The 22787-nt window shown below is 46.4% G+C and overlaps 1 protein-coding gene across 6 annotated transcripts in view; it reads right to left on the bottom strand.

The window, feature by feature from the left end:
- CACNA1B (calcium voltage-gated channel subunit alpha1 B) overlaps positions 1–22787 on the bottom strand; it is a 313833-nt gene that overhangs the window by 114777 nt on the left and 176269 nt on the right. For all 6 annotated transcript variants that reach the window (XM_054284411.1, XM_054284410.1, XM_054284409.1 and 3 more), the window contains 4 exons: positions 20405–20614; positions 9736–9848; positions 4494–4606; positions 1392–1523 (listed from right to left, as the gene is read on the bottom strand). In XM_054284411.1, the coding sequence (XP_054140386.1) occupies positions 1392–1523; positions 4494–4606; positions 9736–9848; positions 20405–20614 (568 nt within the window). The remainder of the gene's footprint in view (positions 1–1391; positions 1524–4493; positions 4607–9735; positions 9849–20404; positions 20615–22787) is intronic.

Here is a 22787-nt window from a genome sequence, read left to right on the forward strand (position 1 = left end):
CCAAGTCAGGGAGCAACATTTGTTCCACCTGGCTGGAACACTCCAGGCAAGCTTGGTGGGGAACGTCTCAGAAGGTGCTTAACAGCAAAAACTCAATTTCATTCCCAGGGAAAATTCTGATGCGCTGAAATTCATTTTCATCCCCAATTAAAATGAACAATCAAAATCTCCAATGATTTTGCAGAATGAGCCATTCCAAGAAGTTTTCATCCTCAAGTGTAAAAGCTCAAATTGAAATTACTCTCTTAGCAGATAATTTCTTTTTACCATTTTAAAGATAAAATAGGTATTGACTGGGAAAATAAAAGACCAAACAAAACCATTTCATTATTCCAGTTCAGAAGTGAGGCTGGAGTTAAATGCTAACACTGTGATGGTTCTTAATGCAAAATTCACCATTGCTGGCATTTCTAATGAGAATAATCAGATCCAACTAAACTCTGTTTTCCAGCAGGAAAATATTCCAGAGTGCCATTATGTTTTATATTTGGATATTATATTTTATAGTGGATAAATACAATGGCACTCTGGTTACCAGGGAAGGAACAGTACAGAAGGTGCTGCCCCCAGTCCTGTTTCAGCTCTGGGTGTCCTGGGCACCAGGGGATGCTGGGGGAGCTTTGAACTGGGGACGTTCTCCCTTGGGAAAGAATCCAGCTCCAGGGAAAACACCAAAACAGGAATTATTTCCCTATCCCCAGCCCTGAAATCAGGGATGTGAACTCTTGCAGGCAGAACAAAGATTTCCCAGACTAACTGTTAGAAACCTAGTTACTAAAAATTTTTAATTTTCTGTACTAACAGACACTAACCCCCAAGAGAACACTACATTTGACCTAAGGCTGTAAAAAAACCTTGCATAAGAGCATCTTTCCTTAAACAATAAAAGTAAGAATTCAAGTGAGTAGTTTAAATAAGTGTGTAATATCACAAAGTAAAAAAACTTAGAGTTTAAAGTTTTAGAATACATATATATTATAGAAACCAAATTTATATATATATTATATAAAACAAAATAAAAGTTTTAAGACAGAAGCTAGTCTTTCCTCTTTACCTTCTTCTTCATAAGTTTAAGTAGCATTGTGTAATTAAATAAAAAAATCCACATTTCAAAACACAAATAGTTACTTATTGAGTTAAAAATAAAAATAATTTAACTATCATTTCTTAATTAGACAGTTTGTCCTTAAAAGATCTTGTAAAAAAAGACATACAACTCCATTTTAGTTTGTTAAGGCAAAGTACTACGAAACTCAAAACTTGAAAACTAGAACCTAAATAAAAACCAATAAACATCTAAGTCCAAACAAAAAAATCAGTTTCACAATTTAGTACTGACTTTAACAAAAACAAACAAACAAAAACCCAAAACTAAAAAACGAACAACTTACTGCCCTCCAAAGAGCTGCATCCCCAGCAAAGCAAAGACCACGATGAACAGGAACAGCAGGAAAAGCAAACTGATGATGGACTTCATGGAGTTCAGCAAGGAGACCACCAGATTCCTCAGGGAATTCCAGTACCTGCGTTGGATCAGAGCAGCCAGGGGAGAACATGAGTGGGGAAGAGCTTTGGGGGAGAAATTTATAAATAGGAATTTGTTTCACGTGTGTCTCAGGTACAGCTGGGTGTGTGTTCTATCATCATCTGATGGGGCAGTTCTCTGCTGGCCATGGGGCAGTTGTTTCTTTCTCTCTCCCACAGCCAACCCTCCCTCCAGGAGATCTCTGCTCTCCATGGCCACTGAGTGTCCCTGCAGGGCTGATCCCATTCCAGCATCCCATGGGGAGATGCTGCGCCCAGGGCAGGAGCCAAGCATTCCTGCCTGGATCCAATCTGGGCCTGGCACAGCACAGCAGCCTTTGCCCCCTGCATTGCCAGAGGAGCAGCTTTCTGCTGCCCTGCATGGCCAGAGGGAGCCCAGGCCCATCTGCAGCAGCCCTGGAGCTGCAGAGGAAAACTCCCCCCTTGTGCAGGATCCCTGCTGCAGCAGAGCCACAGCTGGCACTGCAGGAGGGCTGAGCCCCCATGGGATGGGGCTGGGACACCTCCCTGACACACAGGGGGTCAACTCCTATTCTCACTCTGGCAGTGGTTTGTTTTCTTTTTTTGTACTATTGCATTTCTATATTTTATTTTCCTAGTGAAGAATTGTTATTCCCATTCCCCTATCTTTGCCTTAGAGTCCCTTAATTTCAAATTTATAATAATTCAGAGGGAGGGGGTTTACATTTTCCATTTCAGGGGAGGCTCCTGCCTTCCTTAGCAGACACCTGGCTTTTCACTCAGGCACTGGGATAAAGCAGGATTCCCCCTGGGAGCTGCAGGGACCTGGCTCTGGTCACGCAATGAACTCAATTCTGTCATGTGTGATGAAAAATCCACTTAATTAAGGCAGGGGAACTTCAGCATCAGTGGCTTGAGAGTGTCACTTGCTGTCCTGAGAAGGAGCAGAGCCCTCAGCTTGGTTTGTGAAGTTAAATCTCTTCTCCCAAGGAATGAGCAATAGCAAGAAGGAACGGCCTCAGATGGTCCCACACAGGTTTAGGTTGGGTACTGGGAAAAATTTCTTCATTAAAATGTTTGTCAAGCCCTGGCCAGGCTGCCCAGGCAGTGGTGGGGTCACCATCCCTGCAGATGTGGCACTTGGGGACATGGATGAGAGGTGGCCTTGGAAAGACTGGTTGGACACGATGGCCTTGAAGGTCTCTTCCAACCTAAATTATCCCATTTTTCATCCCTTTATCATGCTGACTGCAATCAGGGGTCAGGACTCACAAAAATAAAATTGTAACTTGCAAAAACATCCAAGATATTTAAAAAATCAGCAAGAGCAGATCTCAGCAGCTCTGGGTAAAATGAACTGCTGAAAATTGCTCTGCATTTGCTGCAAACCCAGGAGTTTCTCACACATAAATCAGTGCAAAGGTAAAGCACAGTGACATTTTTGGTGCAGGTGCCCAGCTTTCTTGCTGAACATTTAAAGTTTCCAGAACTTTAAAGTTTCCACTCTGTTTTTCCCAGAGGACAACAAATGACCCACTACCACACACAAACCTTGGATCTGAATAATAATAATCGGCAATAAACAATGAGCAGGTACAAATCAGCCCCAGAGAGCTACAAAACTCATTCCTGCTTACTTCAAATGACTGTTTTGCTCAGATTTTCTTTATCTGTTTAAGGTGGTTGGGGTATTTTTGGAGGGAGGGGCTGTCCCTGCTCCTGTTACTTCAAGCTATGAAGAATTCAAGGAGTGATGGAAACAAGGGAGCACTGAAGAGGGAATGGTGTAAAGAATAAGGTGGAAAACAACAGCAGGAGCACCTAAATTTGTCATCAATTTCTCCAGCAATCCTGCAAAAACGGCTCTGGATGGGTTTGGAGATGGCACAGGAGCTGTTTGCTGAAGCCAGCACACATTAACTCAAGGCAGGAGCACAAAAACAACAGAAAAGCTGTGGGAACCTGAGTGAAAATTCCACCTCAGAGACTCCAGGCTGAAAAACTCCAACATTCCCAGCCCAGGCAGCAGGAACATGTTTCAGATTTGTGTCAGCACAGCAGCTCAGCCCCAGGATTAGCACCCAGCAATCCCCAGGGAAGCTGCTTTTCCAGAGCCTGGATACTTAAGGAATTGTCATTAGATCAGTGGGAAGATGATGGGACTTAAAAAGAAAATAAAACTTGGGGTTTTTACCACAAAATATGAGTGATAGCAGAATATACAATATTCTTTCTTAAACAAGCCTAAAGATAAAGCAAAGAAAGACATTCTAAGTTTATGGGACTCAGAAAGGGAAAAAAAAAACCTCACAAAAGAAGAGTGATAAACTGAGATTTTTGTTTTAAATAAGCTTAAAACCAAAGTAAAAAAGGACATTGTCCTGTCAGCCCACTGTCATTCCCACTTAGAAACTGTCATTGGATCAGTGGGAAGTTGATAGAACTTAAAAAGAAAATAAAACTTGGGATTTTTACCAATTTACATTTCTATAAAAATATTAAAAACATGGGATTTTTATAAAACACAAGTGATAACACAATATTTTTGTTTTAAACAAGCCTGAAGATAAAGCAAAGAAAGACATTCTGCTGTCAGCCCACCGAGAACCAAGGGCAGACAAACCTGGACGTGAGGCTGAAGAGACAAAGGGCTCTTAAAATCCCTTGTGGGTGTAAATCCAGGCTCAGGAATTCCCAAAATTTCCAACTGCCCAGCCAAGGAAAGGGGAATTCTGCCTCTGCAGATTCAGTCTGCTCCTGTCCCCAGTGCAGACCTTGGAGGTTGGGGCAGGCAGGGATTTTGTGCCAGCTGCACCAGGGGTTGGGGCATTGGGGTTTTTTTTGGATAATTTTTAACTTTTTAGCTATTTAATTATTAGTTTATTGTGGATAAATGTGGAAAGCACTCCTGCTGGCCCTGGGGCTGGGCACAGGGATCTCCTGGCGTGCTCAGAGCCTGCTGTGAGAGCCAAGGGAGCTGCACTTACTTGGTCACTTTGAAGATCCTCAGCAGCCGCAGGGCGCGCAGGACGCTGATGCCAAAGGAGGTGCCCGGCTTCACTGCAGCCCAAATCACCTCAAAGATACTGCCCACGATCACCTGCAGGGAGAGACCACCTCAGAGAGGGCATCTCGGGTTTCTGTGGTTGAGATGGCTCCCCAGGTATTAGAAAGTCTCTTTTTTCCCAGCCTCGAGACCAAAGAAGTCAAGATTCATCGGTTCTGCTTTTCAAGGTTGTTTATTTTTTTTATCTATTATATTCTTTCTCTGATCTGCTGAGATCTGTCCAGCAGGTCACGTTGGGGCACAGTCCCTGCCCTTGGGGCAGTGTTAACTTTTTATACTAACAACTACCTGTACTTTATTTACAATAATTTTCCAATACCTATCACCTATGTTAGACAGTCTGTCTCTACTCCAAACCAATCCAGAAGTGTCACCATCACAGGAGAAGATGGAGGACAAGAAGAAGGGCAGGGCACGCCCAGATTCCTCCATCTTGCCTCTTGAGCCCTCATTCTAAAACCCCAAAATTCTACATTTTCACCCTGTGATAAATTCATTATCATTCTACTCAAACTCTTGTGGCTTGCAACTCCTCACACAAAGCTGGTAATTGTTTCCATGGGCTAAAACCAAAGGCACAGGTGTTTGTGACTCCATGCCAAGGTCTCTGAGCCCCTGCCAGGGTCTGGAGTCCTCCAGGGCTGTCAGAGGAATGTCCTGGGTTCCAACAAGGGCACAGCTGCTGCTAAGCTCCTTGGGGTGCTCAGGAACCAGAGTTCAGGCTGTTCAGGAGAACCCTAAATTAGCCAGGAGAACTGGAAAGCCTTATCCCAGCCTTCTCCATAGCCAGGAGGAGAACACTCTGTGATTATACACAGAGAGGAGCTTATTGCTTTCTTCTCTATCCAATCAAATTACAACAAAATACCTTTTTTTTGAAGGATACTGTAATTTTTAATTACATTTTTTAATGCAAATGCCAACAGTTGATGGGACTCAGAAAATAAAGCTTGGGGATTTTACCACAAAATACAAGCAATAAGCTGAGATTTTTGCTTCAAACAAGCTTAAAACCAAAGCAAAAAAGAACATTCTCCTGTCAGCCCACTGTCATTCCTTTTCCCACCCCACACAACCTGCAGAGGTGCAGGAGGGCACTGCCCCATCCTCTTCTTCCCATCAAAGACTAAATTTTCTCATCTACAGCAGAACAGCAGCTCTGGGTAACATCTACCAGAAACTTCTGGCAGCTGAGAGTCTTTAGGAGAGCAATTAAAGCAATAATTATTATGAGATCCTGCAAAGCCTCTGGCACAGATATCCCGTCATCTGCCTGGCCCTCAGCCTGGGGGTGCTGAAAAAATTGTCCCAAATCAAGGTGGGCTTTTCAAATTTTGTTTTTCTGGTTGGTTTAAGGATGGCAGAGAATTCACCTCAAGCAGGGAAAACATAATCTCAGAAATCCTTCATTAGGAAAAGGACAAACAGTGATGGGTTCAGCACAGCTGGGAAGGACAATTAAACCCACACAGGTTTCTGCAGAGTTAATAGGATCAAACAGGCATTTCCCTGCCAATTGCTGGTGTAATTCACATTAACCCAACATTTCTGGGCTCCCACAGCCCGTGGGCCCCAGCTGGGCAGAGCACACCATAAACACCAGTTCAGAACTGGCTATCACCAGAGCCCAGCTGGTTTGTGCTGTGGGAGGGAGGATTAATGGGGGCGGCAGCACTGGGAACCCCTTTGTTACAAAAAGTTCAGGAGAATCCTAAATTAGCCAGGAGAACTGGAAAACCTCATCCCAGCCTTCCCCACAGCCAGGAGGAGAACACCCTGTGATTTATACACTGAGAGGAGATTGTTGCTTTCTTCTCTAGCAATCAAACTACCTTAAGACATCTTTTTTTGAAGGACACTAATTTTTAATTAGAGCTTTTTAATGCTGGCTCAACTGCAAATGCCAACAGTTCCTTCTCCCACCTTTTCATGACAAAAACTTGGATGTCTCTGAAAATTCCATCACTGCTTGAGTGCCCTGCAACACACAGTGTGCCCTGAGCTTCCAGAAAATACAGAGGGAAAGGGAATCCCACCATAGTTGATAATTCCAGTGTCTGCTATTTGAAGAAGGAACTAAAACTTCTCTCCCACCACTGGGAATCCTTCATTATCTCAGGTGTAGTTGGGTGTGTGTTCTATCTCCATCTGTCAGAGCTGGGGCAGTTCTCTGCTGTCCATGGGGCAGTTGGTTCTTTCTCTCTCCCACAGCCAACCCTCCCTCCAGGAGATCTCTGCTGTCCATGGCCACTGAGTGTCCCTGCAGGGCTGATCCCATTCCAGCATCCCATGGGGAGATGCTGCGCCCAGGGCAGGAGCCAAGCATTCCTGCCTGGATCCAATCTGAGCCTGGCACAGCACAGCAGCCTTTGCCCCCTGCATTGCCAGAGGAGCAGCTTTCTGCTGCCCTGCATGGCCAGAGGGAGCCCAGGCCCATCTGCAGCAGCCCTGGAGCTGCAGAGGAAAACTCCCCCCTTGTGCAGGATCCCTGCTGCAGCAGAGCCACAGCTGGCACTGCAGGAGGGCTGAGCCCCCATGGGATGGGGCTGGGACACCTCCCTGACACACAGGGGGCAGGGACTGCTCTCACTCTGGCAGTGGGGTTTATTTTTTTGTACTCTTGCATTTGTATTTTTAATTTCCCTAGTAAAGAACTGTTATTCCTATTCCCATATCTTTGCCTGAGAGCCCCACAATTTCAAAATAGTTATAATTCAGAGGGAGGGGGTTTACATTTTCCATTTCAGGGGAGGCTCCTGCCTTCCTTAGCAGACACCTGTCTTTTCAAACCCAGGCACTCATGAATCAGCAGAAACCTTTCCTCAGCCCCTGTACATGGCACTGATAATTAATTTTCCTCAGCTGCCCCTCCTGGGAGCCTGGTTCCCACTGGAGTGCTGCTCCCCAGGCAGATGTTGCTCTGGTTTGTTGTTTCACCCTTTGAGCTCGCACGGTTCCATCTCAATGGTTTGTCAGACAAAACTTGGTACAGAGCTCTGTGATGTTCCAGTGCTGAACTCGTTCTGGGGGCTGGAAGGTGGGTGAGGGAGGGAAAAACACAGACAGAAGGAGGATCCCTATGGATTCTCTGAAGGAGGAGGAATTAGCAACAGATCAACAGCTTTTCCTCCTGGGAAACCCTCGGTGGAGCTCCCTGCCACGGCTGCACAGCCCACAAAGCTCAAACACCTCCTAAGTGCAGCTTTTGCCTTGTGCAAGCTCCTAAATCACCTGTCCCCAACAAGCTCTCATTGTGGAGGAAGCAGCCTGGATTTGGGGTTCCAAGGAAATTGGCAGCCAGCCTGGGGGGCAGCTCAGAGCTCTCCGGGGTTAAAGGAACAGCAACCACGGGCTCAGGGAGTTCTGTTGGAGCTGGTGCTGCATTCAGAGGCCTGTGGGCCAGAATAAAGCTCTGGATCCAAACCCTCCATCAGAACCGACTCCTTTCCTTCACCATCCCCTTAAAGCTTCTCTGCCAGGGGAAAACCTGAGGAGCAGACCCTGTTATGGGGGGAAGCTCCATCCCAGCACCACCAGAGCTCCTGCAGGCCTGGACTTGTCTCCACGGGCCCAGCTGCAGCACCCAGGCAGCCAAAAGTGTCTGTGGGGTGAAACACCACACACCCAGCCAGCCAAAAGTGTCTGTGGGGTGAAACACCACACACCCAGCCAGCCCGAAGTGTCTGTGGGGTGAAACACCACACACCCAGCCAGCCCAAAGTGTCTGTGGGGTGAAACACCACAGTGCCACTATTTGGTTCAGCACCAAGGGCCAGACAAGCCAAGGCACATCCTGTCCTGCTGTATTGGTAATACCAATACTGAGCCCCTCTCCCTGTGCCCGTGGCTGGATTTAAAGCTCCATATCTGGGTTGTCACAACAGCCTGAGTCCTGCTCAGCCCACACTGCAGATAAGAGAGAGGAGTTCTCCTCTGAGCAGAGATTACAGCAAATAGCTTTTAATGAATAAATTAACATCCCCACGCCAGGCTCTCTGTCAGATGGAGCCAAACCCAGCCCTGCTATTCACAGTCTGAGCCTGGACTTCTGCACTGAAAGGATTTGAATTATTGCCCTGCTGTCACCTCATCAGGTGTTTACTCTGCTGCTCCTGGTGATGTCTGCAAAGCTCTGCCCTGTGACTCCGGGTGAAGGCTGCTCAGTGGGTGACACGAGCAGGAAGATGTGTGGGTTTTTTGGGGTATTTTTTTTGTCTTTCAATCAGCTCATTGCAATGGGAGGGACAGAATCTGCAATCAGAGCACTCCGGGGTGCTGATGCTGCCAAGAGCCCGGGGCTGGAGGAAATGAAATCCCCCGGCTGTCACTTCCCTTCCAGAAGGAGGATAACGAGGGAAGCTGAATGCATTTCACTGCTAATATATACGGGGATTGCTCCCCCCAGGAGCACTTCCCGTGGATTTCCATACTCATCCTCAAACGCCCAGCACCTGAATGACAGCAGAGACACCTGCTCGTCACAGGGAGGGCTTTCAAGGACATGGAGTGACAGGGTTGGATGGGATATTGGGAAAGAATTCTTCCCTGTGAAGGTGGGGAGGGGTTGGAATGGAATTCCCAGAGCAGCTGTGGCTGCCCCTGGATCCCTGGCAGTGCCCAAGGCCAGGCTGGACAGGGCTGGGGTAACCTGGGACAGTGGAAGGTGTCCCTGCCATGGCAGGGGGTTAGAATTAGATGATTTTAAGGCCTCTCTCACCCTAAACCATTCCATGATTTATCCACCCTGTGTCACAGACATATTTGATGAAAAATCCTTTCGTTAGGATCTTTTTTCCTGAGAAGCTGAAAGGCCTCAGGAACAAAATGTAAACATTGATTATCTGCTGCTGTGGGATGCAACAAGTGCATCTGTGATTGGTCTCATGTGGTTGTTTCTAATTAATGGCCAATCACAGTCCAGCTATCTCTGACTCTGGTCAGTCACAAGATTTTATTATCATTCCATTCCTTTCCTTTCAAGCCTTCTGATTAAATCCTTTCTTCTATTCTTTAAGTAAGTTTTAATATATAATTTTCTTTTAACATAATATATATCATAAAATAATAAATCAGCCTTCTGAAACATGGAGTCAGATCCTCATCTCTTCCCTCATCCTGGGACCCCTGTGAACACCATCACACCCCTGCTGGACGTTACTCACCCCAAAGTCAAAGCAGTTGAAGGAAGAGTGGAAGTAATTCCTTGGCCCCAGCCCATACATCTTCAGAGACATCTCAGTGAGGAACAGCCCCAGGAAAACAAACTCTGCGAAATCTGGGAACAGGAGAAGAGATTAAATTAATCCTTGGTGGGCAGAGCTCTTCATGTAGGGAATTTCTGTTCCCTTTTTCACAGCACCAAGGGCCTGGTGGTGGAAGGAAATCCCTGTGCAATGGCAAACAGGAGCCAGGCACAGTTTGGCACAATTTTCTCTGGGCGTCCATGAGCTGTGTGAAGGCAATGCTCACCTGTGCCCTTGGGTGAGAAAAGGAGCATTAAATCATACTCTCATTGTCTCTGTAAAGGAATTTCCAAGGAAAGCCCTGTATCTAATATTTTTAAAGGTCAAATTTAATTGCAGAGATGTTTCGGGACTTCTGTACTTGCAAGAGATGGAAACTTTTGGGTGTGGGGTGTAAGTTTCTGTACCATCCTCTGATGATAAAAATACCTTCCTACCCAACAGAAGTGCTGACTCTGAGGGCTCGTATTCAGAGGTGTTGTGTCTCCCGTTACCACATTTATTTTTATTATGCCTTTATAGCCCTGTAATTATGGAAGAGCCCCTTCTGTTTCCTTTTTCCTCCACATATCACAGGCTGGGAAGCTTTTGATGGGAAAATTTATCACCTATGATGAAACAAAGGGCAGAAGGAACAGAGCTGGAGGCTTCAATTTCCACATCAAGTTTTGAGAACTTTAAGTTACAGCAAACACTGCCTTTGGCATTTTAAGTTTGGATCTGGAGGCCAATAAGCAACAGCAAGAGTGAAATGTTAAAAACAAAACAAAAAAAAAAAACACCAAAAAAAGGCAAAAACCACCTACACTACCAAGAAAAACCAAACAGCAGAAGGCAAAGCTCTCTCTCTGGAGAAAAGATGAGGAAAAGAATCAAACCTCAAAAGGTGGGGATTAATCACCTTGTTTAGTGCAGCACAGGAGGTTCTCAGAGGCTGCAGCAGAACAGATGCTACAAGAAAGTCTCCTGTAATTTCAATTTTATGATTCCAGGAATGATAAAAAGGAGATGGTGCCAAACTTTATGCAGAGGTGCACAGAGACAGAAGAGGGGAAACATATACAAGGAAAATTTCAGCAGGATGAGCCTGGATCCAGGTGCTTTGCACTCTGAGACAGCTCCTGTCTCTGCTCTGGGACAGGGACAGGAGCCAGGGCACGGCTGGGGCTGGGCCAGGGCAGCTCAGACTGGAGAATGAGAGCACACAGCCTCAAGCTGTGCCAAGGGAAATTCAGGTTGGATATTAGGAAAAAGTTTTTCACAGAAAGAGTGATAAAGTTCTGGAATGTTCTGCCCAGGGAGGTGGTGGAGTCCCCATCCCTGGGTGTGTTTAACAAAGCCTGGATGTGGCATTGGGTGCCAGGGTTGAGTGGAGGGTTGGGGCTGGGTTGGACTCGATGATCTTGAAGGTCTCTTCCAACCCAGTGATTCTGGGAATTCTGGGAATTCTGTGAGCTCAGGGCAAGGCTCTGCCCCCAGAGGGTGCTGGCACTGCCCAGGCTGCCCAGGGAATGGGCACAGCCCCGAGGCTGCCAGAGCTCCAGGAGCCTTTGGGCAGCGCTGCCAGGGGTGCCCAGGGTGGGGCTGCTGGGGGGGCTGGGCAGGGACAGGGGCTGGATTTGATGATCCCTGTGGTCCCCTCCAGCTCAGGATGTTCCATGATTCCACCATTCTCTGACCTCCTGCAACCTCCAGCTTCAGCTGAGTGTGGGGCGAGATTTCCATCTGCCTTGGATTTCCATTCCCAGCCTTGCACATCCACTGGAGTGAGCAGAGCCGGCCCAGCGCCATCCTGGGTGTCTTTGGAAATGCCTTGAAAAATGCAGCTTCAATTACTCAAAATAAAATGGGGTTTTAAATTTGAAATTTTAAATGAAAGCCAGTCATGGAACACCATGGGCATAAAGATCCCTGAAATCCAGGAAGCAATAATGAGATGAGAGAGGCTTTATTAACACCTTAGTGAGGAGCCTGCAAGGACACCTGTGCCAACATTTGCAAAAGGGGAGGAAATTTCAGGAGTATTAATTATCCCACGTGAGCTGCTCTCCTTGAAAACAGCACCAAGATCACCCAAGGAGACTCCAAGGGCAATGTGTTCCCAGCTGAGGAATAGGATGACAAAATCTGAGACCCATAGCCTTTTTCACAGGAAGAGGCAGATCCTCCCTCTGGGTCTCAGGGCACAGGAGCAGCACAACTCCCTCTCACCTTGGGCTTGGAGCTTTTGAGGAGAAGCCTCTTCACAGCTCACCAAGCTGCAACTTTTCTCTCCTTTCTCACAGGAGGTGCAAGGACTCAGTGAGGAAACTGTGTCCAGCACCAAGGATCCCAGAGTAAGGAGATATCCATGATTGTGATGGGAATGCATCTGACCTTCCATCTGCTCTGGTGAGCCCCACCTGCAGAGCTGCCTCCAGCTCTGGGACCAGCAGGAGGACCTGGGGCTGCTGGAATGAGTCATGGAATTCACAGAATTTAAAATATATATATATAAAAAAGCCAGGAAATGTTTAAAACTCAGAGCATCTAAAACCCAACTTCCTTCTGCTGCTCTTGCAGGAGCCACCCTTGGCCTTTCCCAGCTGATGAATTCCAGACCTGGCAGCAAGAGCTGTGTCCCAGCAGGCACCAGATGCTACAAATCAGAGCCCAGTGAGGCTGGGATGGAGGGAAGTGGAATTCAGACCCTGAGCTCCTCAGGCAGAAGGAATTGGCTCCATGGAGAGGCTGCTGCATCCAACACACAATTTCTTCTGAGAAGGCCCTGCCTAAATAATTGAAAATGCAATTTTGTTGTTTGGGCCTCCTGGTATTCAAACCTCACCTAATTTCATTTGCCTTACTCAAAAGCATTTTGTGATGTGATTTAAGGAGGAAAGATTTGATAAAAACACTCTTATTTCATTTCCAAGCTGTGCTGTTGGCAAAGGTCATGCAAGCATCCCTTCACCCCACACCTTTGAATTAGGTTCCTAATTAGAGTTACCAGCTCGTTTTTGTCAATCATTTATGGATTAATTCCATTTCTGCCCCATCTCCATGTCCAGTGGCATCAGAAGTAGGTGCTGAGCCTGACACTTCCCTCTCCTCACTCTCCTCTCACATTAAAAGAACCTCAGCAGGGCAAAACTTCCCCCTTTTTGCCCAAGCAGATGTGAAATGCTCAGCAGGCAGAAATAAATATGCTCCAGAAAGCCTTTTCCTTGCAGATCCTGCATATTGGTATCCAGAGGGAGATGGGCCTTGACTTCAAAGGCAACAACAGCACCAAAAAAAGGCCAAATTGCCCCAAACATGAGGTTCAGCACTGGGCAGGGAACAGGCCATAATGGCTCAAATGCTGTGCTCAGACACTGGATTTATCAAAAGGAGGCATTGTGGATTTGGGGCTCAGACCTACACAGATAAAGGAGTCAGGAAGGATCCCTGCAGGACGTGCTGGAGAAGGAAAGGAGCTTTGGGAAGGGCAGCCCCTGAGTGAAACTTGAGTGACCCAGTGGTGAAACCTCCTCCCCACAGTCCCTGAAATCCGTCCCACAGTCCCTGAAATCCATCCTACAGTGCCAAAACCCCATCCCACAGTCCCTAAAACCCATCCCACAGACCCAGAGAGCTCCACAGCTTTAGGCAGAGAAAGAGGAGCCCAGCCCAGCCCCATCCCTGGGGACTCCTGCCCTGCAGCACTGCCTGCAGCTGCTCCCACAGGATGCGATTTAGGGACTGTAGGATGGGTTTTTGGCAATGTGGGATGGGGTTTTGGCACTGTGGGATGGGTTTTAGGGACTGTGGATGGGTTTTTGGGACTGTGAAATGGGTTTCTGACACCGTGGGATGAATTTTTAGCACTGTGGGATGGGTTTAAGGGACTGTGGGATGGGGTTTTGGCACTCTAGGATGGATTTTTGGGACTGTGGGATGGCTTTTAGAGATTGTGGGACAGATTTCAGGGACTGTGGGGAGCAGGTTTCACCACTGGGTCACTCAAGTTTCACTCAGGGGGTGCCCTTCCCAAAGGCACAGCCCGGGTGACTCCTGGTGTCCCCAGGTTGAAAATTCATCTTTGCTGCTACCAGACCTCAGTGCTGCCATTGCAGAGTTGGTTTCTGACAGAAATCTTTCTCAGAATATTGGCAGTAGTGGAAAGGAGAGTGAAGAGATAATAACAAAATCATGAAATAGATGCATGAAATATATTCTTTTATAGCAACTGCAGCTTATTTAACCAAAGTTCTGTGCTTCAGTGAGCAGTGTCCACCTGCAGCATGAGAGAAGTCCTATTTGGCCCTGGAGTCCTTTCCACACAGAGAAGGAGAATCTCTGATTGAATTTGAGGATAATTACAGGGGCATGAAGTATTGGCTGTTATTAATCATACCACAAGAATTCAAAGAATTCCTCATCAGTGCTTCCAATAAGGCTAAAGAAATCCCAAGCCTCTCTCCAAAGCTCCTGCAGTCCTTTTTCCAAAGCAGTTGTAGAGATATGCAGAGAAAGCAGAGAAAGCTAATCAGAACAATTCAAAACAGAAAAGTTAAAAGAAAAGACCAAGGGAAAAATAAATCAATGCAGAGCCGTAGGCTTTTACCAACTGTTCTTTAAGTAAAATTAATTTGTAATGTAATTAAACTTCTCCCCAGAGGGACAGGTATAATTGAATTAGAGGTGCCTGGGTAGAGTTGCAGGGTTTAGCAGATCCTTTCTAACTGCTCACATCTTCCTTCCTAGGCAAAGGCTATAGGTACTTTCATGTTTCTATAGATGCTCATAAGGATTATGTGGAATTGTCTGATTTACCAGACTAAGAGAAAAGTAACTGCAGAAATTAAAACAGAGCAGAAAGTACTGATCTTGTGTAGTGTTTGAGTCTGTTTGGGAGTGTTTGGTCTTTGAGTAGTGCTTTTAGCACCTCCTGGAAAAAAAAGATGAAACCTTTCATTTTGATTTGTTTACAGATTTGCATTTAGACCTCTCCTGCTGCTGCAGTTCACAAAAAGCCTCCTCAGTCCATTCCTGAGCACCTTCCCTGAAACAGCATCTTTGGAATTTCTGATTTCTCTCTTGCTCTGCATCCCACCAGCCAGGCCCTGCTCCTCTGCAGCGATGTTCCCTCACCATGGATTAATTTTAAGCCATTTTTAAACTCTGTCACTCTCCCAGTTAAAGGATTTTACCAATATTTCCAGGAGCTGTTTCAAATCCCCTCGTTCTGCCTCTATCTAATGGATTTGTGCACAAACCTTGGGCAGAATGGGGCTTTCCAGGAGTATTCCTGGAGGGCTCAGCCCCAGCTGGGCTCCTCCCCAGATGTTTGTGCTGTGAGTTACCCAGGCAGGAGTGAGGGGACACATCCAGTCTGTCTATCATCATGATATTTTCTAAAAAATCCCTTTGCCAGGATTTTTCTCCTGAGAAGCTGAGAAGCCTCAGAAAAGTAATGTAAACAATAATTATCTGATTGCTTGGAATGTGGTTTAGAGGTTGCTTACCAACAGGTGCATCTTTGATTGGTTCCATGTGAATTGTTTATAATTAATGACCAATCCCAGTCCAGCTGTGTCAGACTCTGAGTCTGTCACAGGTTTTTATTATCATTCTTGTTTTAGCCTTCTGATGTCTTTCTCTTTCCTTAGTATAGTAATATAATATAATATAATATAATATAATATAATATAATATAATATAATATAATATAATATAATATAATATAATATAATATAATATAATATAATATAATATAATATATATCAGCCTTCTGAGAACTTGGAGTCAAATCCTCATCTCTCACCTCGTCCTGGGGACCCTCACAACACCACAACAGTCTGGCCATCACTGTGCCACCAAAACAACCAGCAAAGTCCTTAAGGCACCAAATATTCCCTGCAGTCAGTATTCAATTAGGGATTTGTAGAAATCTGAGCCTATGGAAACTCTGCGATCCCCCAGGAAAGGGGTGGGAAGGTTTGGGTCATCCCCGGTGCACAGCCAGGTGTGAATGCAGTCCCACAGCTCCTCAGCCTGGAATTCAGGAGGGTTTGGAGGTATGGGCTACCCGGAATTTAAGAGGTTGAATTTGTAGGGCTTTTCAGGACAGTTTTCCAAAGTTCTTTGTTCAAAAATCACACTAAAATAGGTTTCTGCCTGGAGCAGAGATAATCATCCCTAAAATGAGCCCATAGAGCCTCTGCTTCTTCTCTTGGAGAAAACCATCTTAAAAATTAAAAACAAACCCCAAAACAAACAAAAACCCCCCAAAATCGTCTGGTGTACTTCAGAATTTCCATGATGACCATTCATGGAGAGATTTAGTTGGGATATTGGGAATGAGGAATTGTTCCCTGTGAGGGTGGGCAGGCCCTGGCACAGGGTGCCCAGAGCAGCTGTGGCTGCCCCTGGATCCCTGGCAGTGCCCAAGGCCAGGCTGGGCAGGGCTGGGAGCACCTGGGACAGTGGGAGGTGTCCCTGCCATGGCAGGGGTGGGATGGGATGGGATTTAAGGTCCCTTTTAACCCACACAATTCTGGGATCTCTGGTTTTTATTCTCATTGTCACAGTGTCCAATCTTGTACCACCCTGTCTAAAAACCCAATGTGAGCATCCACAAAACCTTTCCCTACTTCTGAATAATCTGTTTTTATCTGTGACCCACACTGAGCTGCCTCTCCCCAATGCCAGGGGAGTTTCCAGCAGGGTTGATGTAAACCCAGAAATACTCAGAGCTCCTGGATGAAGAGTGACAGAGATGCTGAGGGGACTGGAGCACCTCTGCTGAGAGAGCTGGGGCTGTTCAGCCTCCAAAAGAGAGGATTGAGAGGAATTTCATCAAAACACCTGCAGGGAGGGCTCAGAGCTCTCCAGGCTCTGCTCCAGCAATGGGACAGCCGGACAGGCAGGAACTGATCCCAGGAAGTTCCAGCTGAACATCAGGAAGAACTTCTTCCCTGTGAGGTGAACAAGCAGCTCAGGAGGTGTGGAGTCTCCTCCCTGGGATATTCCAGGGACAATGCTGTGCCCTGTGCCCTGGGATGGCCCTGCTGGAGCAGGGAGGTGGCTCCAGGTGACCCTCTCAGGTCCCTTTTCTGCCCCATTTCAGGGAAGGTTTGTGGAGCCCCTGCCCAGGTGTTTCCCCAGTGACAGAGAACCCTCAGGGCTCCCAGCAAAGGGCAGTGGGTGGGAGGATGCTGAGAATTTAATCCCCAATTTTTGGTGGTTTTCTGTCTCCTTCATTAAATGTCAGGCAGGGGGATCCCCACTCCCAGCTCAGTGGGACTCTGCACCAAGAAATCCAAACTTGCTGCCCAAGTGCTCCTGGCACTAATTGACTTTACTGGGAGTTTGGGGAGTTCCTGAAACATGGATCCATCCCTAATTCCAACCTATTTTTTGTCTTCAGCTGGCATAGATTGGAAGCCTAATTTGTGGCCTCTGTCTCAGGTAAATTTCCCAGCTGGAGGTGAATAATTCCCAGAGACAGAACCAGCCCTTCCAGCCCTCACTGCAACATTGAGGAGTTTCTGGCCCATGGATTTCTTCGTGTTCCCATGGAAAAGTCACTGCAAAAGGTGCTCCCAAAACCGAGTTCTGTAAATCTGTGACATTTTTTTGAGTTGAAAGACTTCAAGTGTGGGGTTTGTTTCCTAAACATTTAGTCCTAATTCCAGAGGAAATCCTAATCCTCAAACTTTTAATTACTCTGCCAATCTAGCTTATTATTTCCTCTGGTAAATGGAGGGAATGAATAAGCAAGAGTGACTTCTCTGTATGGTCTGTCTCTCTTTTCAGTTGAAATCTTGCCAAAAAAAAAGACTTGAAAGAAATTTCTGTCCTTATTATACATCTCTCATTAGAGCTCCATTACCAGGTGGCATTAAATATTTCAACAAGTATTAATAAGGAGCTTTTGATGTCAGAGCAGTCAGTATTCCTGACCTCTTAGGTCTAGTAAAAAAAAAAAACTTCAAAAGTTTGCCTTCCTTGTAATAAGGTAAGACCTGAGGATCTGAGGCAAGAAATATTTAAGTATCTAATTTAGAGAGAAATCAAGGCAAATTAGGTAGATAAGGATCTTAAAAGATCTAAGCCAACATTGTTAGACTGCTGGAAATATTTGAGGTTTTTTCCCAGTCTTCTGTTTGGTTTTTTTCAGAAGTTTTATTTAAATTTTCATCTGGTCAAGTGCTGAATAACAGATTTGCTCCTGGCCATTTTATAGGGTCATGAATGGCTTTGTCTTCCAGGAACAAAATTCATCCCATCCCTTCAGAAGGAGAAATTTGCATTATCAGCATGAGGAATTTCTAGGAGTTTTCCAGCTCTAGGAGTCCCAGCCTCCAAACTTCATTAAAATAAACAAAAAAAGCTCTATCCCTCACCTTCCATATTTTTTAACAAAGCTTTGTCAGCAAGTCTGTGACCTCAGGGAGACACCATTTCTCATTCATCAGAGCAATTAAAAACCCAAAACTCATATTTCAAAAGCACTTCTAGACTCTCTGAGCTAAACCAGGTGATGACAGGAACCAGCTAAAATAAAATCTTTTCACAAATACAGGATAATCTTCCCTCTGGGAGTATTTCTGTCACTTAATGTCACAGGAGGGCACGGTGACACCCATGCCCTGTCATCACACCCCATCAGGGAGGGCATGGAACCCAAAAAGAGCTGTAAAGTTGAAACCTTCTAAAGGCTCTGGCAGGAATCACACCACAATGGGGGATTGGTGCTTAATTCCATAAGGACTGGTAGGATTTTTATCTCCCAGGCCATTCCAGCTGCTGGTACCCCAGGAATGTCAGAGCTGGCAGAGCTCTGAGTGTCCCCAACAGGAATCACCCACTGGTGCACATCAGCTGCACAGTGACACAAATTCACATTCTCTGGACACAGGTTAGCCAGAGAATCCTGCTTTTCCCAGGCATCATTCCCCTTCCTTTTGTGCATCCTGCTCCAGGACAATTTCTCCTGCCCCATTCCAGTATGTGTTTAAAAAAAACACTGGACATGGCCCTTGGTGCTATGGTCTAGCTGAGGTGTTAGGGCATAGGTTGGACTTGATGATCCTAGAGGTCTCTTCCAACCTCATTATTCTGTGATATCGAACCTGTATTTCCCTTGGCACAGCTTGAGGCTGTGTGCTCTGGCTGTGTCAGTGCTGTTGCAGACAGAGCCCAGCCCCAGCTGAGCACAGGCTCCTTTCAGGAGCTGTGCAGAGCGATGGGGACACCCCTGAGTCTCCTTTTCTCCAGGCTGGGCACCCCCAGCTCCCTCAGGGGTTCCTCACAGGGTTTGTGTTCCCAGCCCCTCTCCAGCCTCGTTGCCCCCTCTGGACATGCTGCAGTGTGCCAAAGTCCTTTCTTGTTGGTAGAATGTTGTAGAGCTCACTACTTGTAACACAGATAAGAAATAATAAACACCTAAGTGTCACAGACATCTTTTATGAAAAATCCTTTTGTTAGGATCTTTTCTCCTGAGAAGCTGGGAGGCCTCAGAAACAAAATGTAAACATTGATTATCTGCTACTGTGGAATGCAACAGGTGCATCTTTGATTGGTCTTATGTGGTTGTTTTTAATTAATGGCCAATCACAGTCCAGCTGTCTCGGACTCTTTGGTCAGTCATAGGATTTTGTTATCATTCCATTCCTTTCCTTTCCTTGCTAGCCTTCTGATGAAATCCTTTCTTCTATTCTTTTAGTATAGTTTTAATATATCATTTACTTTTAATATAATATATATCATAGAATAATAAATCAGCTTTCTGAAACATGGAGTCAAGATTCTCGTCTCTTCCCTCGTCCTGGGACCCCTGTGAACACCACCACACCTAAGCCTGAACAGGAAATATTGTTTTCAATTTTCAATCCCTCTTGACAGAGGTAGAACAAAGGAGCCAAAAACCAGCAGTGAACGGAGCTGTGGAGATTGGTAAGGTCACCCCTGAGTCTCCTTTTCTCCAGGATAAACAGCCCCAGCTCCCTCAGTGGTTCCTCACAGGGTTTGTGTTCCCAGCCCTTCTTCAGCCTTGTTGCCCCCTCTGGACACGTTGCAGTGTCCCAAAGCCCTTCCTTGTTGGTAGAATGCTGTAGAGCTCACTGTCACCCTGGTTTTTTAAGACTTTCTAAGCCTTCTGATGTTGACATTCTTGTAGTGAACTTTCTCACACACTTTCTGTAAATAACTGATTGTTTTGCATTCCTATATGGAAGAAGAGAAATTTGATGGACTGTTGGTTTGTCCAGTCTCATTGGAGAGGTGGCACTGTCACCCTCCAATCCACTGTCACTCTTGGAAAACTATAAGTGTTGGAGTCAGAAAATAAACTTCCCTTTTTCTTCACCTTGAGAACAGCGGTGTGCGCTTGTGTTCTTTCATGTCCTATAGCAACACTCCCCACTTGTAACATAGATAAGAAATAATAAACACCTAAACTTGAACAGGAAATATTGTCTCAAGAGTTTCAATCCCTCTTGACAGAGGTAGAAAAAACGAGCCAAAAACCAGCAGTGAGGGGAGCTGTAGAGACTGATAAGGTCACCCCTGAGTCTCCTTTTCTTCAGGATAAACACCCCCAGCTCCCTGCAGTACTCACAGAGAGCAGTGGTCAGCTTCTCGGGCTGGTCATAGTGCACCATGGCCACACAGAGGGTGTTGAGGGCCACCACGCAGAGCACCACCCAGTAGAAGCTCTGAGCCTTCACCATGCGGCGGATGAAGAAGCGGAACATCTTCTCCTTCCTCCTGAAGTAGGACGAGCTCTCGTTCTTCCCACTCTTCAAACTGGCACGGGCAAAGGGAGACCCTGGGACAGAAAGAAGAGTCACCACAGCCCATCCCAGCAGGGAAAAGGCTGCAGGGAGGTCCTGGGCACACAGAGCCTCTCCAAGCACCACCAGAACAGCTCAGCAAGAAGCTGGGGATGTTGAGAATGGGCTGAGCAAGGGCATCTTGCTTGTAATGAGGGATGAAGGCTGGGCTTGTAAAACTTCATGGCTCAATGCCTGGCTCCACCATCTAAACTGGGCTTCCAAACCTTTGTAGAAATCCTGATTGTCACAGTTAAACTCATCACTTTTTCCTGGTTGATAGGGACAGAGCAGCAGGCACAGAGTATTTCTGCCCACGGTGTGGAGCACATCCTCATGGAGCAGGGTAGGTGCAATAGGAAAGATGTTTTTCCTGCTCCAAGGACTGTTTTGTCCCTGTTTTTCCTGTTCCAAGGACCAGTTACCAGGGAATTGAGTGAATTCTCCTTAATTTACTCTCCAGCCTCAGCTATTTCTTTAGCAGAGGGCTTAACCTGCCTCCGTATATCAGATTTTGGGCTCAGCCATTCATTTGTCTCAATTCTGCCTCTATCAGCTCCATTTCCACTCTGGGCTGAAACCCTGGCAAAGAGTCAAGGGTTTCAACAATAGGGAGCTGATGGAAGAAATGATTCCTGATGCCAGCTCTCCCCCTGGGGTAGAGGCACTGCTCAGATGAAACAGCAATCTCCAGCTGATGCTGAGGCAGGAGAAATCAGGAATAAGGGAAGAAACACATGGACCCCTTGGGGCTCCTCTGCAGCAGCCAGGGAAGCTGCTGCAAGCACGGGAAGTGGTGATGGTGCCAGGCTAGTCACTGCCTGTGCCAGTGGTTTGGGACAAGATATCACTGCTGCCCTTCCCCACCCTGGGATGGAGGATCCCAGCACGATGAGCAGGACATATCCTCCTCCTATCCTGGAGCAGGTGGCTCTCCTGGGCTCAGTGACATCAACAAAGGGTTCTGGCTTCAGCAGCCAAATCTTGGAGTGTGACCACCTCCATGTCAACACTTGGAATGGGTGGGAATCTCACCCAGCCTCGTCCTACAACATCAACCACAGCACCACAGAAAGGATGAGGCATCCAGATGTGACAGCAACAGGTTCTCCAAGCCTCACAGCCCCACATAAGTGTGATGTTCCCCCGTGGAAAGTGAGCTGTCTGCTCCATTTCATACTTCTGGCCATCCACCAGCACTCCAAAAGCAGAGCTAGCCTTGGCCAGGCTTTGAACAAACTCCATGCTGAAAAAATCAGTGTGTTCTTCTGTTGGTTTGAAAATCCTGCCTTTGGCAGTTTGGAAGAGAAGAAATCACAGTGCTCCTCCTCTGCTCTGCTTTAAGACAACAAGAAGACCCAAAGTTTGGGATTTAGGCTGCTTCATATCACAGCACTCCTTAGCAGGTACAGAGCTCTCAGATAGCCAAGCCCCTGTGTACTGCCAGACTGGCAAAGGAACAGTGCTGCCCTCTCATTTCTGTCTGCTGATCTTCCAGAAATGCAAAGCAGTGATATTTAAACTGCTCCAACATGGAAAACATCCCCTTCTCCAGGCTTTGGTGTCTGGGAATCAAAGCAGAGCCCTGTGCCTGGTACAGCACAGAGGGTGTGAAGCCAGTGGGAGTAGAAAGAAAAGAATAAAAGCTAAGAACAACTGCAGAGAACAGCCTGGGAAGTGTTTACCACTACAGAGCTTTAGACTGCAGCTATAAAGCTCATCAAGGTGCTTGAATTAAAGTGCAGCATTTTCAGCCAATGGCCAGAGAGAGACCTGGCAAAGTCTCCCCACCCTGAGCTGCATCTCCACGTGGCATTCAGGGATCATTTGTTAGTTTTTCCACGCTGCTTCTGCTTCTATCTGAACACACTACAGAAAAGCATCCAAAAACCCCTTTTCTCCAAAACAGATCCTTTATGCATAATTGCCCACGTGATCTGATTGTTTATGCTCTGCATTCCAGCCTCTTCACAAGCCTGCAGAAGTAGCTGCTTAATCCATTCCTTCTTTTCTGCCTCATTCCATGAATCAAAATCAAAGCCACTTTTCCCAAGTGGGTGAAGCACTCACAGAAGGTGGAAAGCACTGCTGTTATTTTCCCTGCCATATGCTCCCGAGACAGTTCCCAGCTCTGCCTCGGATTATTCCCGAGCCCAGATGCTCCATCAT

The sequence above is a fragment of the Melozone crissalis genome, unplaced genomic scaffold (assembly GCF_028551555.1).
Source record: "Melozone crissalis strain CALT ecotype California unplaced genomic scaffold, PUWL_Pcris_2 ptg000041l_1, whole genome shotgun sequence".
In the NCBI taxonomy this organism is placed as follows: Eukaryota; Metazoa; Chordata; class Aves; order Passeriformes; family Passerellidae; genus Melozone; species Melozone crissalis.